General features: G+C 39.5%; 1 protein-coding gene across 1 annotated transcript in view; it reads right to left on the bottom strand.

The window, feature by feature from the left end:
* Positions 1–12,928, bottom strand: part of DOP1A (DOP1 leucine zipper like protein A) — a 129,505-nt gene that overhangs the window by 98,713 nt on the left and 17,864 nt on the right. Inside the window, exon 2 of the mRNA XM_052645494.1 lies at positions 2,452–2,642. Coding sequence (XP_052501454.1) covers positions 2,452–2,589 — 138 coding nt within the window. The 5' untranslated portion in view covers positions 2,590–2,642. The remainder of the gene's footprint in view (positions 1–2,451; positions 2,643–12,928) is intronic.

Genomic DNA, 12,928 nt, shown 5'->3' with positions numbered 1-12,928 from the left:
CTTCAGGGTATTATGGCAAAATGCTAGTAGTAGAAAATAAACATTCAGAATGAATATGGTACAACAGACGAGAACTGGAATTGAGATGAAACACGAAGTCCTTTATTTTAGAAAATAAAGAACTGAGGTTAAAATATATAAAATGATTATTCTGCCAAAGGTAGTACAAAAGCAAAGCACTAGATCCTTTCAGTTCATTAAAAAAACAAAGTAAAAAATTGAAAGGTCTGAGGTCCGCTTAGATATAACATTTTCAGTGGTCTTCAATCCAGTCTTAAATTGGATGTAACCAATATAAATAAAACTAGACTTACAAATGCAAAGCAAATCAAGGCCACAACATCAGTAGGAATTCAACTACAAAAAATATTTTTTAAACTAGCTGCCTTCCATTTCTAAAACATTAATTTGAATTTTAGATGTAAGAGCAAAGAATCAATATTTACACATATTTGAAAGAAAAGTATAAATCATTATTACCAGAAGTTCCTCTGTAGAAGGAAAGTTAATGATCTATAACACAAAATGCTTCAATAAAGAAATTCTACTAATACCAAGTAAAAATTTTTAATAAAGCAAAATATGGCACTATTTTCTAAAATCATCTGAGTTTGAAAACTTGTATAAATAAGGTGAAAATTTAGTATATTAATAAATGATAAAATTTTAAACTAAAACATATTTAGACTATCTGCAACAGATTCGTACATATATAACCCTTGCCTTGTATCACCACGACTTTAGTTAAGTTTCACTGATGCATTGCATATCCTATGGTGCAGTATCTGGATACAGTGGAATCTGTTTTCATGATATTGATAACTATAAAAAATTAATTATGTACTTAATTAGTTTCCAGTTTAATGAACTGCTTTTACACACAGTCCCTACTAGTAGCAGTGTCAGTTGCTCCGTTGTGTCCGACTCTTTTCAACCCCATGGACTGTAGCCTGCCATGTTCCTCTGTCCATGGGATTCTCCAGGCAAGAATACTGGAGTGAGTTGCCACTTCCTCCTCCAGGGGATCTCCCAACCCAGAGGTGGAACCCCCATCTCTTACATCTCCTGCACTGGCAGGTGGGTTCTTTACCACTAGGGCCACCTGGGAAGCCCCAAACATACATTTTATATCCAGGCAGTTCTGAGTTATAGTCAGTGCCTTTTACAAAAGTGTAAAAAGCTTTTCACAAGCCTGAGTTCCTACTAAGTCTTCAGAAAAGAGACCCTTCAAGATAAGTAAAAACCTAACTACCTTTAAACAAACTCATACTTTTAGATGCAATTTCTTGGGGATATTGTAAAAATTTTGAGAATTTATCAAACCTCAAATGAGAAATGTTAGAAGTCAATATGTCAAAAAGAAGTTTGTGCATCTCATTTTAAGATAAGTCCATGGCACATTGAAAATGAAAGCTTTTCTTTTTAAATTATCAGGGTAATTATCTATAGTAAGTATTAAAGTTGAAAACTATTGTCCTTGATATGTATTTCAGGACAAATTGTATGATAAACTGATGATGTTAAAATAGTTACGAGAAGAGCTCACTTTTCCTATCTATTCCCCTGGTCCACTTAATATTTATAAGCATTCGTATTCAATACACGCTATAAAAAACAAACCTAAAGAAGCCCCCAATATCAAAACTATGGGTACGAAGTGAGAAAATTTTGATGTAAGTTTGAAAAAAAAGGGGGTCAAAATCCAAAGCTGCGAGTCGAACAGTGACGCCACTATATTAACAATGGATAAAAACCAGACATGTCAAAAAGGATCATTCAAGGCCTAGCTCCAAGGCTTAAGCAATTGCTTGTCACTTTTGTAAAAAGCACTGGCTATAACTAAGAACTGCCTGGATATAAAATATTTCTTTAATGCTATATTCCATTTGGAAAGGACACAGCAGTTACTGCTTTCCATGTGCAGCTCTTCATTTTGCTGCCAGGAACTCCAGAACCATATCTGATACTCAATTACAAAAACATGTTAACCTTCATGGTTAGCATATTTGCTTCCTAATCTTGCATTTATACATAATAATAGATTAACTATATTTTTCAAGTACTCTGTGGTTTGGGCCTCAAAAAAAAAAAAAAAAAAAAACGCCTAACTACAAAGGCATGCAATTAATGAAGTAAAATAGCAGAATCAAAAGTAATTCAGCCTGGCACTCTGTGATGACCTAGAAGGGTGGGCTAGGGAGTGGGGAGGAGGGCTCAGGAAGGAGGAGTCATATATAATTATAACTGATTCTCATTGTTGTATGGCAGGAAGCGACACAACATTTTATTAAAAAAATAAAAAATAAAGAGGAAAATGTTCTAGATCGGAGAATTTTTAAAAACTAATTCTGAGGTTATGTTTTTAAATTCTTTACTTCAAGGTTTAGAGACATCCAGAAAATACAGATGCAGATTTCTGATTTTTATCCCTTCTTATGAAATGAGACATACCTTATTAAGTTTTCCAAGTGCTGATATCAAATCCGCCCACTCACTGGAGTATTCAAAATTCTTCAGTGCTTTGTCAACTGCAGCTACATAGTTCCTGTATTTGGAGTCACTCAGTAACTCCAGCTCTTCTGTGTTCATCCTCCCACAGCGTCCTCCTAGAGACCAATTCCAAAGTCATGTAAAATCATTACCTACAAAAACAAAGTTTGCAGAAGGAACCAAAGTTACAAAGCAAAGTATTAAAATGGGTTCAGATCTAGTGGCTAACGTTAAAATGTGTTTTGAGTTAGAAGTGATCAACACTCTAGGCAGCTACCATTCAGGGTCATGGAAAGTATTCAAAGACAGCTTCAGAGATAACTACTCATGTGTCCCTTCCTAGGGAGAAATGGCTGTGAGCACTTGGGGCTTACGAAGAAGTAGGAAATATTCCTGCACTTAGTTCAAATTAGAAATCATGTTATTTCTCTGTCATATTTGCCAATACAACACTTTTGATACACATACACCTCTTCTTTGTTTTGATCCTAAAATGTTATAAGACTGGTTAGATTAGAAACATCAGGGACTTTAAAAACAACAACAATAGGAAAAAAAAAGAATGAATGACTTGGAAATCATCTTATTTTATTAAGCAATAAAAGTATGGGCATATAGTATGAAAGAACATTAACTTTTGGGAACTAATAAAACTTCTAATAAAACTGGGCTTCCCTGATGGCCCAGTGGTAAAGAATCTGCCTGCTAATGCAGGAGACACTGGTTCGATTCCTTATCCAGGAAGATCCCACATGCCTCAGAGCAATTAAGCCCGTGCACCTTAATTATTGAAACTGTGCTCTAGAGCCTGGGAACCACAACTACTGAGCTACTGAAGCCCACGTGTCCTAAAGCCCAGGCTCCACAAAAAGAGAAGCCATCATAACGAGAAGCCTGAGCTAGCCCTGCTTGCCGCAGCTAGAGAAAAGCCTGCAAAGCAACAGAGACCCAGCACACAAACAAACAGAAACTTCTAATAAGACTGACAAGTATAGGTGGTAGTTTAAAATATGTCCACAAATCCTTCGATATTACTTTAAAAAATCAGTGCCTAATTCTCCAGTCCCTTGGGCTGGATTCTGGGACTCAGTTCTAATGAAAATAATAAGGCAGAAGTGACAATGTGTAATGGCCAAGACTAGGTCATAAAAGCACTTCAGCTTCGTCCCCGCTCTCTCTCTGTTAGGGCACAGGCTCCGAGGAAAGCCAGCTGCAACGGCACAAGGACACTTCAAGGAGCCTGATGGAGGCGTTCCTGCGGTAAGGACCGAGGCTTTCTGCCAACAGCCTTGTGAGTGAGCCATCTCTGAAGAAGATCCTTCATCCCCAGGCAAGCCTTGATTTCACTGTAGTACCAAATGACATCTTGACTGATTTCACAAGAGACTGTGTGCCAGAACTACATAGCTAAGCCTCTCGAATTCATGGTCTACAGAAATGCTGCTGCTTTAGGCCACTGAGTTAGGGAGTAATAGCTACACAGCAGTAGAATAGATAACACAGAGCACTAACAAGGATTTAATTGAGGCTCAATTTTAAAATCAATGTGGGAGGACTTCCCTGGTGGTCCAGTGGTAAAGAATCTACCTTGCAACTCAGGGGACAACGGTTTGATCCCTGGTCGGGGAGGATTCCACATGACGAAGGGCAACTAAGCCCACGCGTCATAACTTCTGAGCCTGCACTCTAGAGCCTGTACTCTACAGCATGAGAAGCCACCACAATGAGAGGCCTGTGCAACGCAATGGGGACCCAACACAGCCAATAAATAAATTAATTTAAAAAGTCAATGTGGGGACTTCCCAGGTGGTCCAGTGGTTAAGAGTTTGCCTTCCAATGCCCAGGGTGTGGGTTCTATCGCTGGCTGAGGAGCTGAGATCCCACATGCCTCAGGGCCAAAAAACCAAAACATAAAACAAGCAGTACTGTAACAAATTCAATAAAGACTTTAAAAACAGTCAACATCAAAAAATCTTTCCCACACCTACATAAAAACCAATTCAAAATGAATCATCTAAATTTAATAGCTAGAACTATAAAACTCTTAGAAGAAAATACAAGAATAAATCCTCATGATTTGTTCTAGGCCTTCTTAGGATTTCTCAGGATTAACACTAAAAGCAGAATAAGCAATACAACCACAAGAAAGGGGAAACAAATGAACTGGACTTCATCAAAATGAAAAATCTTTGTGCTTGGGCTTCCCTAGTGGTCCAGTGGTTAAAAATCTGCCTGCCAGCGCAGTGGACACGGGCTCAATCTGTCATTTGGGAAGATCCCAAATGCTGCGTGCGGGACAACTTAGCCTGTGTGCCACAACTACTGAGGCCTGCGGGCCTAGAGCCAATGCTCTGCAACAAGAGAAGCTACTGCGATGAGAAGCCCATGAGCTACAACAAAGAGCAGCTCCCGCTCCTGCAGCTAGAGAAAGCCCTCGCACAGCAGACCCAGAGCAGCTGTAGATAAAATAAATCAATACATCTTAAAAAAAGAAGAAATAACTCTGTGCTTCAAAAGATGTCATCAACAAAGTAAAAAGACAACTGACAGAATGGAAGAAAATATATCTCCCATATTTCTGATGAGACACTTGAATCGTATAAATAAAGGACTCTTGCTGCTGCTGCTGCTAAGTCGCTTCAGTCGTGTCCGACTCTATGCAACCCCGTAGACGGTAGCCCACCAGGCTCCGCCGTCCCTGGGATTCTCCAGGCAAGAACACTGGAGTGGGTTGCCATTTCCTTCTCCAATGAATGAAAGTGAAAAGTGAAAGGGAAGTCGCTCAGTCATGTCTGACTCTTCACGACCCCATGGACTCTTAAAAGTCAATAATAAAAGGACAAATAATTTAAAATGGGTAAAGAATCTGAAGAGTCATTTCTCCAATGAAGATACATGAATGGTCAATAACTACCATTACTGAAGTGATACTCAACATCATTAACCATCAGGAAAATGCAAATCAGAACCATGAGATATTTCACCCACACTAGGATTGCTAAAATAAAAAAGACACTAAGTATTGACAAAGGTATGGAGAAACTGGTACCCTGGTACACTGCTGGTGGGAATGTAAATTGGTGCAGCCACTTTGGAACGTAGTCCGGCAGTTCTCAAAAGGTTAAACATAGAATTACCATACAACCCAACAATGCTACTCCTAGGTATGGTACATATACACAAGAGAAATGAAAACATGTTCACACAGGAACTCGTACACTAATGTTCAAAGAAGCATTATTCATAATAGCCAAGAAGGAGAAACAAATCAAATGTCCACCAACTGATGGATGAATAAATAAAAAACAATGGACTATTATTAGACTATAAAAAGGAATGAAGTGCCAATACATACGACAACAGGGATGAACTCTGGAAACATTAGCTAAGGGAAAAAATATCGCTCACCAAACACCACGTATTTTATTTTTCTATTAAATGATAGTTGTAGTGGTAGAGAATTCTATTATTTTCTGTTAACCAATCATGCTATAATGGTATTAAGTGAATAATAGTTACATAACCACAATAGTAAAAGTTGTTTATCAATCTTCACGATCAACAGCCAGACAAAAAATAAAAGATAATTACAATTTCAAGCTATGACAGAAACATGATTAACCTAACAATATAAAATAACTGCATACAATTTAGGGGGTTAAGTAGAGTGATGGGTAAGTGGAATGCATACATACATGCGCATGTTTCCATCTACCCAATCAGTCCATGTCTTTTGGTTGGTGCATTTAATCCATTTACATTTGAGGTAACTATCAATACGTATGATCCTATTGCCATTTTCTTAATTGTTTTGGGTTTATTTTCTGTAGGTCTTTTCTTTATCTTGTGTTTCGTGCCAAGAGAAGCTCCTTTAGCATTTGTTGTATAAAATAAAAGAAGAAAGAAAAAACCTACAGAATGGGAGAAAATATCTGCTAATGATGCAACAGAGAAGGGCTTAATTTCCAAAATATACAAACAGCTCAAACAACAACAAAAAGCAAACAACAAATCAAAAAACAGGCAGAAGACCTAAATATGTCTCCAAACAACAGGTCTCCAAAGAAGAAATACAAAAGGCGAATAGGTACATGAAAAGATGCTCAACATCACTACTTCTTAGAGAAATGCAAATCAAAACTACAATGATACCATGTCACACTGGTCAGCATGGCCATTATTAAAAACTCCACAAATAACAAATGGTGGAAATAATGTGGAGAAAAGGGAACTATATTCAGTATCCTATGATCAATCATATCAGAAAAGAATATAAAAAAGAAATTTATAGATGTGTATAACTGAATCACTTTGTATACGGCATAAATTAATACTTTGTAAATCAACTACGTTTCAATTAAAAAAACTGTTTATAAGGATGGTTACACAGCTCTATGAATGAACTGAAAACCACTGAATCATATATTCTAAATAGGTGAATTGCATAATATGTGAATTGTATCTCAATAAGATATATAGCTATATTTATGTGTATACATGTAAGGTTTGGGTAAGCTCTGGGAGTTGGTGATGGACAGGGAGGCCTGGCATGCTGCAGTTCATGGGGTCGCAAACAGTTGGACATGACTGAGTAACTGAACTGAACCTGGGGACTGTTTAAGTGTGTTATCACATCCCAAGGATGTATATGAACATATCATTTAAAGCATCATGTAATACATAATATCAACAACATAACTGTCTATTATGAAAGAAAAAACACCTATAAATGTTATGAAGATAATCTTTCCAAACTTTTTTGAGGGAACAAAAAATTATCATTCAGTAACTGTTACCATCTAACAGATGACTGTGGCAATTATTGACAAGTCTATTTCATTTTGATCAAAAGTTCCAAATTTCAATGTTGACACTTTCAGTAAATGATCTTTGGCAAATCATTTATTTAATCAATAAAGCCAGTTACTCCAGAAAATTGGTAAATGTCCCTGGAGGGCTAACAATATGGAGAGAAAAACAGACCTACTAGGTATTTCACAAATAGGTTAAGAATACCCACTAGAGACCTGACGCCCTGTACTTCTCCCAGTCGGACCTGATCTCAAACCTTCAAACAGCATATATGCTGAAACTCTAAACACGTGATCAACAATCTCTGCAGGTCCTGCCACATTCTGGTCTTAATTATATTCTAAGGAAAATACCTTCTAAGCAGCTCAGTCGCTCATTCGTGTCTGACTCTTTGCCACCCCGTGAACCGCAGCACGCCAGGCCTCCTTGTCCATCACCAACTCCCGGAGTCCACCCAAACCCGTCCATTGAGTCGGTGATGCCATCCAACTATCTCATCCTCTGTTGTCCCCTTCTCCTCCTGCCCTCAATTTTTCCAAGCATCAGGGTCTTTTCAAATGAGTCAGCTCTTCGCATCAAGTGGCCAAAGTATTGGAGTTTCAGCTTCAGCATCAGTCCTTCCAATGAATACCCAGGACTAAACTTCTTTAGGATGGACTGGTTGGATCTCCTTGCAGTCCAAGGGACTCTCAAGATTTTTCTCCAACACCACAGTTCAAAAGCATCAATTCTTCGGCGCTCAGCTTTCTTTATAGTCCAACTCTCACATACATACATGACCACTGGAAAAACCATAGCCTTGACTAGATGGACCTTTGTTGACGAAGTAATATCTCTGCTTTTCAATATGCTGTCTAGGTTGGTCATAACTTTCCTTTGAAGGAGTAAGCGTCTCTTAATTTCATGGCTGCAAACACCATCTGCAGTGATTTTGGAGTCCAAAAAAATAAAGTCAGCCACTGTTTCCCCATCTATTTGCCATGAAGTGATGGGACCAGATGCCATGATTTTCGTTTTCTCAATGCTGAGCTTTAAGCCAACTTTTTCACTCTCCTCTTTCACTTTCATCAAGAGGCTTTTGAGTTCCTCTTCACTTTCTGGCATAAGGGTGGTATCATCTGCATATCTGAGGTTATTGATATTTCTCCCTGCAATCTTGATTCCAGCTTGTGCTTCCTCCAGCCAAGCGTTTCTCATGATGTACTCTGCATATAAATTAAATAAGCAGGGTGACAATATACAGCCTTGATGTACTCCTTTTCCTATTTGGAACCAGTCTGTTGTTCCATGTCCAGTTCTAACTGTTGCTTCCTGGCCTGTATACAGGTTTCTCAAGAGGTAGGTCAGGTGATCCACACATTCAAAGGCATTGGCATAGTCAATGAAGCAGAAATAGATATTTTTCTGGAACTCTCTTGCTCTTTCCATGATCCAGTGGATGTTGGCAATTTGATCTTTGGTTCCTCTGCCTTTTCTAAATCCAACTTGAACATCTGGGAGTTCATGGTTCATGTATTGCTGAAGCCTGGCTTGGAGAATTTTGAGCATTACTTTACTAGCATGTGAGATGAGTGCAATTGTGTGGTAGTTTGAGCATTCTTGGGCATTGCCTTTCTTTGGGATTGGAATGAAAACTGACCTTTTCCAGTCCTGTGGCCACTGCTGAGTTTTCCACATTTGCTGGCATATAGAGTGCAGCACTTTCACAGAATCATCTTTCAGGATTTGAAATAGCTCCACTGGAATTCCATCACCTCCACTAGCTTTGTTCGTAGTGATGCTTTCTAAGGTCCACTTGACTTCACATTCCAGGATGTCTGGCTCTAGGTGAGTGATCACACCATCATGATGATCTGAGTCGTGAAGCTCTTTTTTGTACAGTTCTTCTGTGTATTCTTGCCACCTCTTAATATCTTCTGCTTTTGTTAGGTCCATACCATTTCTGTTCTTTATTGAGCCCATCTTTGCATGAAATGTTCGCTTGGTATCTCTAATTTTCTCGAAGAGATCTCTAGTCTTTCCCATTCTATTGTTTTCCTCTATTTCTTTGCATTGATTGCTGAGGAATGCTTTCTTATCTCTCCTTGCTATTCTTTGGAACTCTGCATTCAAATGGGTATATCTTTCCTTTTCTCCTTTGCTTTTCGCTTTTCTTCTTTTCACAGCTATTTGTAAGGCCTCCTCAGACAGCCATTTTGCTTTTTTGCATTTCTTTTTCTTGGGGATTGTCTTGATTCCTATCTCCTGTACAATGTCACGAACCTCCATCCCGAAGTTCATCAGGCACTCTATCTATGAGATCTAGTCCCTTAAATCTATTTCTCACTTCCACTGTATAGTCATAAGAGATTTAGGTTATACCTGAATGGTCTAGTGGTTTCCTCCACTTTGTTCAATTTGAGTCTAAATTTGGCAATAAGGAGTTCATGATCTGAGCCACAGTCAGCTTCTGGTCTTGTTTTTGCTGACTGTGTATAGCTTTTCCATCTTTGGCTGCAAAGAATATAATCAATCTGATTTTGGTGTTGACCATCTGGTGATGTCCATGTGTAGAGTCTTCTCTTGTGTTGTTGGAAGAGGGTGTTTGCTATGACCAGTGCATTTTCTTGGCAAAACTCTATTAGTCTTTGCCCTGCTTCATTCCGCATTCCAAGGCCAAATTTGCCTGTTACTCCAGGTGTTTCTTGACTTCCTATTTTTGCATTCCAGTCCCCTATAATGAAAAGGACATCTTTTTTGGGTGTTAGTTCTAGAAGGTCTTGGAGGTCTTCATAGAACTGTTCAACTTCAGCTTTCTTCAGCATTACTGGTTGGGGCATAAACTTGGATTACCATGATACTGAATGGTTTGCTTTGGAAACAAACAGAGATCATTCTGTCATTTTTGAGATTGCATCCAAGTACTGCATTTTGGATTCTTTTGTTGACTATGATGGCTGCTCCATTTCTTCTAAGGGATTCCTGCCCACAGTAGTAGATATAATGGTCATCTGAGTTAAATTCACCCATTCCAGTCCCTCTTAGTTCACTGATTCCTAGAATGCCAATGTTCACTCTTGCCATCTCCTGTTTGACCACTTCCAATTTGCCCTAACATTCCAGGTTCCTATGAAATATTGCTCTTTACAGCATAGAACCTTGCTTCTATCACCAGTCACATCCACAACTGGGTGTTGTTTTTGCTTTGGCTCCATCCCTTCATTCTTTCTGGAGTTATTTCTCCACTGATCTCCAGTAGCATATTGGGCACCTACCGACCTGGGGAGTTCATCTTTCCGTGTCCTATCTTTTTGCCTTTTCTTACTGTTCATGGGGTTCTCAAGGCAAGAATACTGAAGTGACTTGCCATTCCCTTCTCCAGTGGGCCACATTCTGTCAGACCTCTCCACCGTGACCTGTCCGTCTTGGGTGGCCCCACACAGCATAGCTTAGTTTCACTGAGTCAGACAAGACCGTGGTCCATGTGATCAGATTGGCCTGTTGTCTGTGATTGTGGTTTCTGTCTGTCTGCCCTCTGATGCCCTCTCTCAGTGCCTACTGTCTTACTTGGGTTTCTCTTACCTTGGACACGGGGTATCTCTTCACAGCAGCTCCAGCAAAGTGCAGCCGCTGCTCCTTACCTTGGACGTGGGGTAGCTCCTCTCGGCCACCACCCCTGTGCTTCACTAAATGGCAGGCACTGTTCAAATGCTTTTCATATTTTCATTCATTTAACCATATCTGATCTTTTGAAGTATTGGTGCTTCTTACTATTATTACTGTCCAATTAAGAGATAAACTGAGGCATAGAAATACACATGATTCAGTTAACTGCCAGAGCAAGGGATTTACATGTAGGCAATCTGGCTTTAGGGTTCTAACTCAAAACCACTACTCTTCACTCTCATGGAGACTGTTTTCCTTCTTATACCCAAACCTAACTCAGGGCCACGGAGTGAAGTGTCTCTCTTATTCCCCCTGTTAACACTTACCTGTCAAAATCCCAATCCTGGTTGAGCTCAATTATGCCTGAACCCAAGCAACAGAACATTGCTGGAGAAAACTTACACAACCAAGCTGATCGACTGCACTTAAATTGAGAAACACCAACCTCAAATGCTCTTCTAATCCATTACATTTCTCTCAACCTTACGTGCTTGACACAACTACTTCATACCTTCTCTTCTTAAAGCTCTAATGCCACTGTTCTCCATCATTGCTAAAGACTGAGCTTCAAAGTAAGAAAACAGAAGAAAAAGGAACACTTTCATATTCCCTCCAACAAATCTCCAAACCTGTCTCCAATTAAACCCACACTCTCCACTTTCCCTCCTATCCCGGGAACAAGGGGCCCTCTTCCTTTCGCTGTGTTCTGGATTCCACCTCATCTGCCTTCTCTACACTTGTCCCTAATTGCTTTATTGGCCTACTCTCCCCACTCAGTACCAGCGTCTCCTCCTCTCCAAGATCATTCTCCGTCAGCTGCGGACAAGCCCTGGAATCTCTCGGGGTGAAAAAGTAAAATCCTTAGTCTCCCCGTGACCCCTCACAGGCTCTCTGGCTACCAACCCATTTCTCTTTTCTCTATTGTTACAAAACTTGTTGAAAAATTTCTCTGTGTTCACTACTTCATTTCCTTATCTCCTATTTGCTCCTTGGTCTACTTTAAAAATGCCTGACAATGCATGACCCATCATATAAAGGTCACGTTTCATGACCAATCATATAAAGGTCACTTCTCTAGGCCTTCATCTTCATCAGCTTTTCAGCAGTATTCAGTACCTTGTTCTTAGCCCTCAAGGTGAGCTCTGACTTCTCTAGAAGTTGGAGCTGAGTCTTTTTCAGTCTTATGCTGGCTCCTTTGCTGTGCTGAAATTTTATTTTTCTATTATTAAGTGCTGAAATACCTCAGGGCTCAGTCAAGAGCTCTCCTCTCTTCTCTCTCTCCTGAGTTATCTCATCTAGCTCTATAGTTTCAAACAGCATTTAAATGGTATAGCCTAAATATATAACCGCCTCTTCTATGATTTCCTCTTCTATTCTTCTAACCGGTTGATGTCAACTCCAGCACACCACTGAATCCTACTTCTATTCTTGAGCTCTGTAATCCAACATCCACAGAGAAGTCAGAGATCTTTTAAAATTGTATCATTGTAAGAACATTTAAACTCAAACACAGCAACAAGTTTTGCACTGCAGAGGATCTTGTATTTGCTATTCTGCACACCTGGCAATTCTTAGGTCAACTCTGTGTGTGGCAAATTCTTTCCTATCTCCAAGTAGTATCCAACCCTCAGAGAAGCCTTTCTCCGTGGCCCACAGGGGGCCCTCAATCACTCTAGAATGTCACATGGTTACTCTCCTAGCACTGATTACCATCTGAAATTGTCCTGCTTGCTAGTTTCCATCTACCTTCCCTCACTGGAATGCAAATGTCACGAGGCCAGGAACCCTTCTGGCCTTGTTCGCTGCTGTATCAGCAGTCTCATAAAAGTGGCTGATGTAGTAGGCCCTCCAATGCTTTGAATAAATATATTAATTAGTCAGTGTGAACACAGTTCACAAACCATTTTGCTTTGTTTCTCTGAGAAAAGCTTTGTAGAAAAGAGCAGAATTACAGTTCTATTTAACCAGTGTAACCAACACG

The sequence above is a fragment of the Budorcas taxicolor genome, chromosome 9, assembly GCF_023091745.1.
Source record: "Budorcas taxicolor isolate Tak-1 chromosome 9, Takin1.1, whole genome shotgun sequence".
Lineage (NCBI taxonomy): Eukaryota > Metazoa > Chordata > Mammalia > Artiodactyla > Bovidae > Budorcas > Budorcas taxicolor.
Note: the sequence above shows the minus strand (reverse complement) of the source record. Positions and strands in the feature narration are given on the sequence as shown.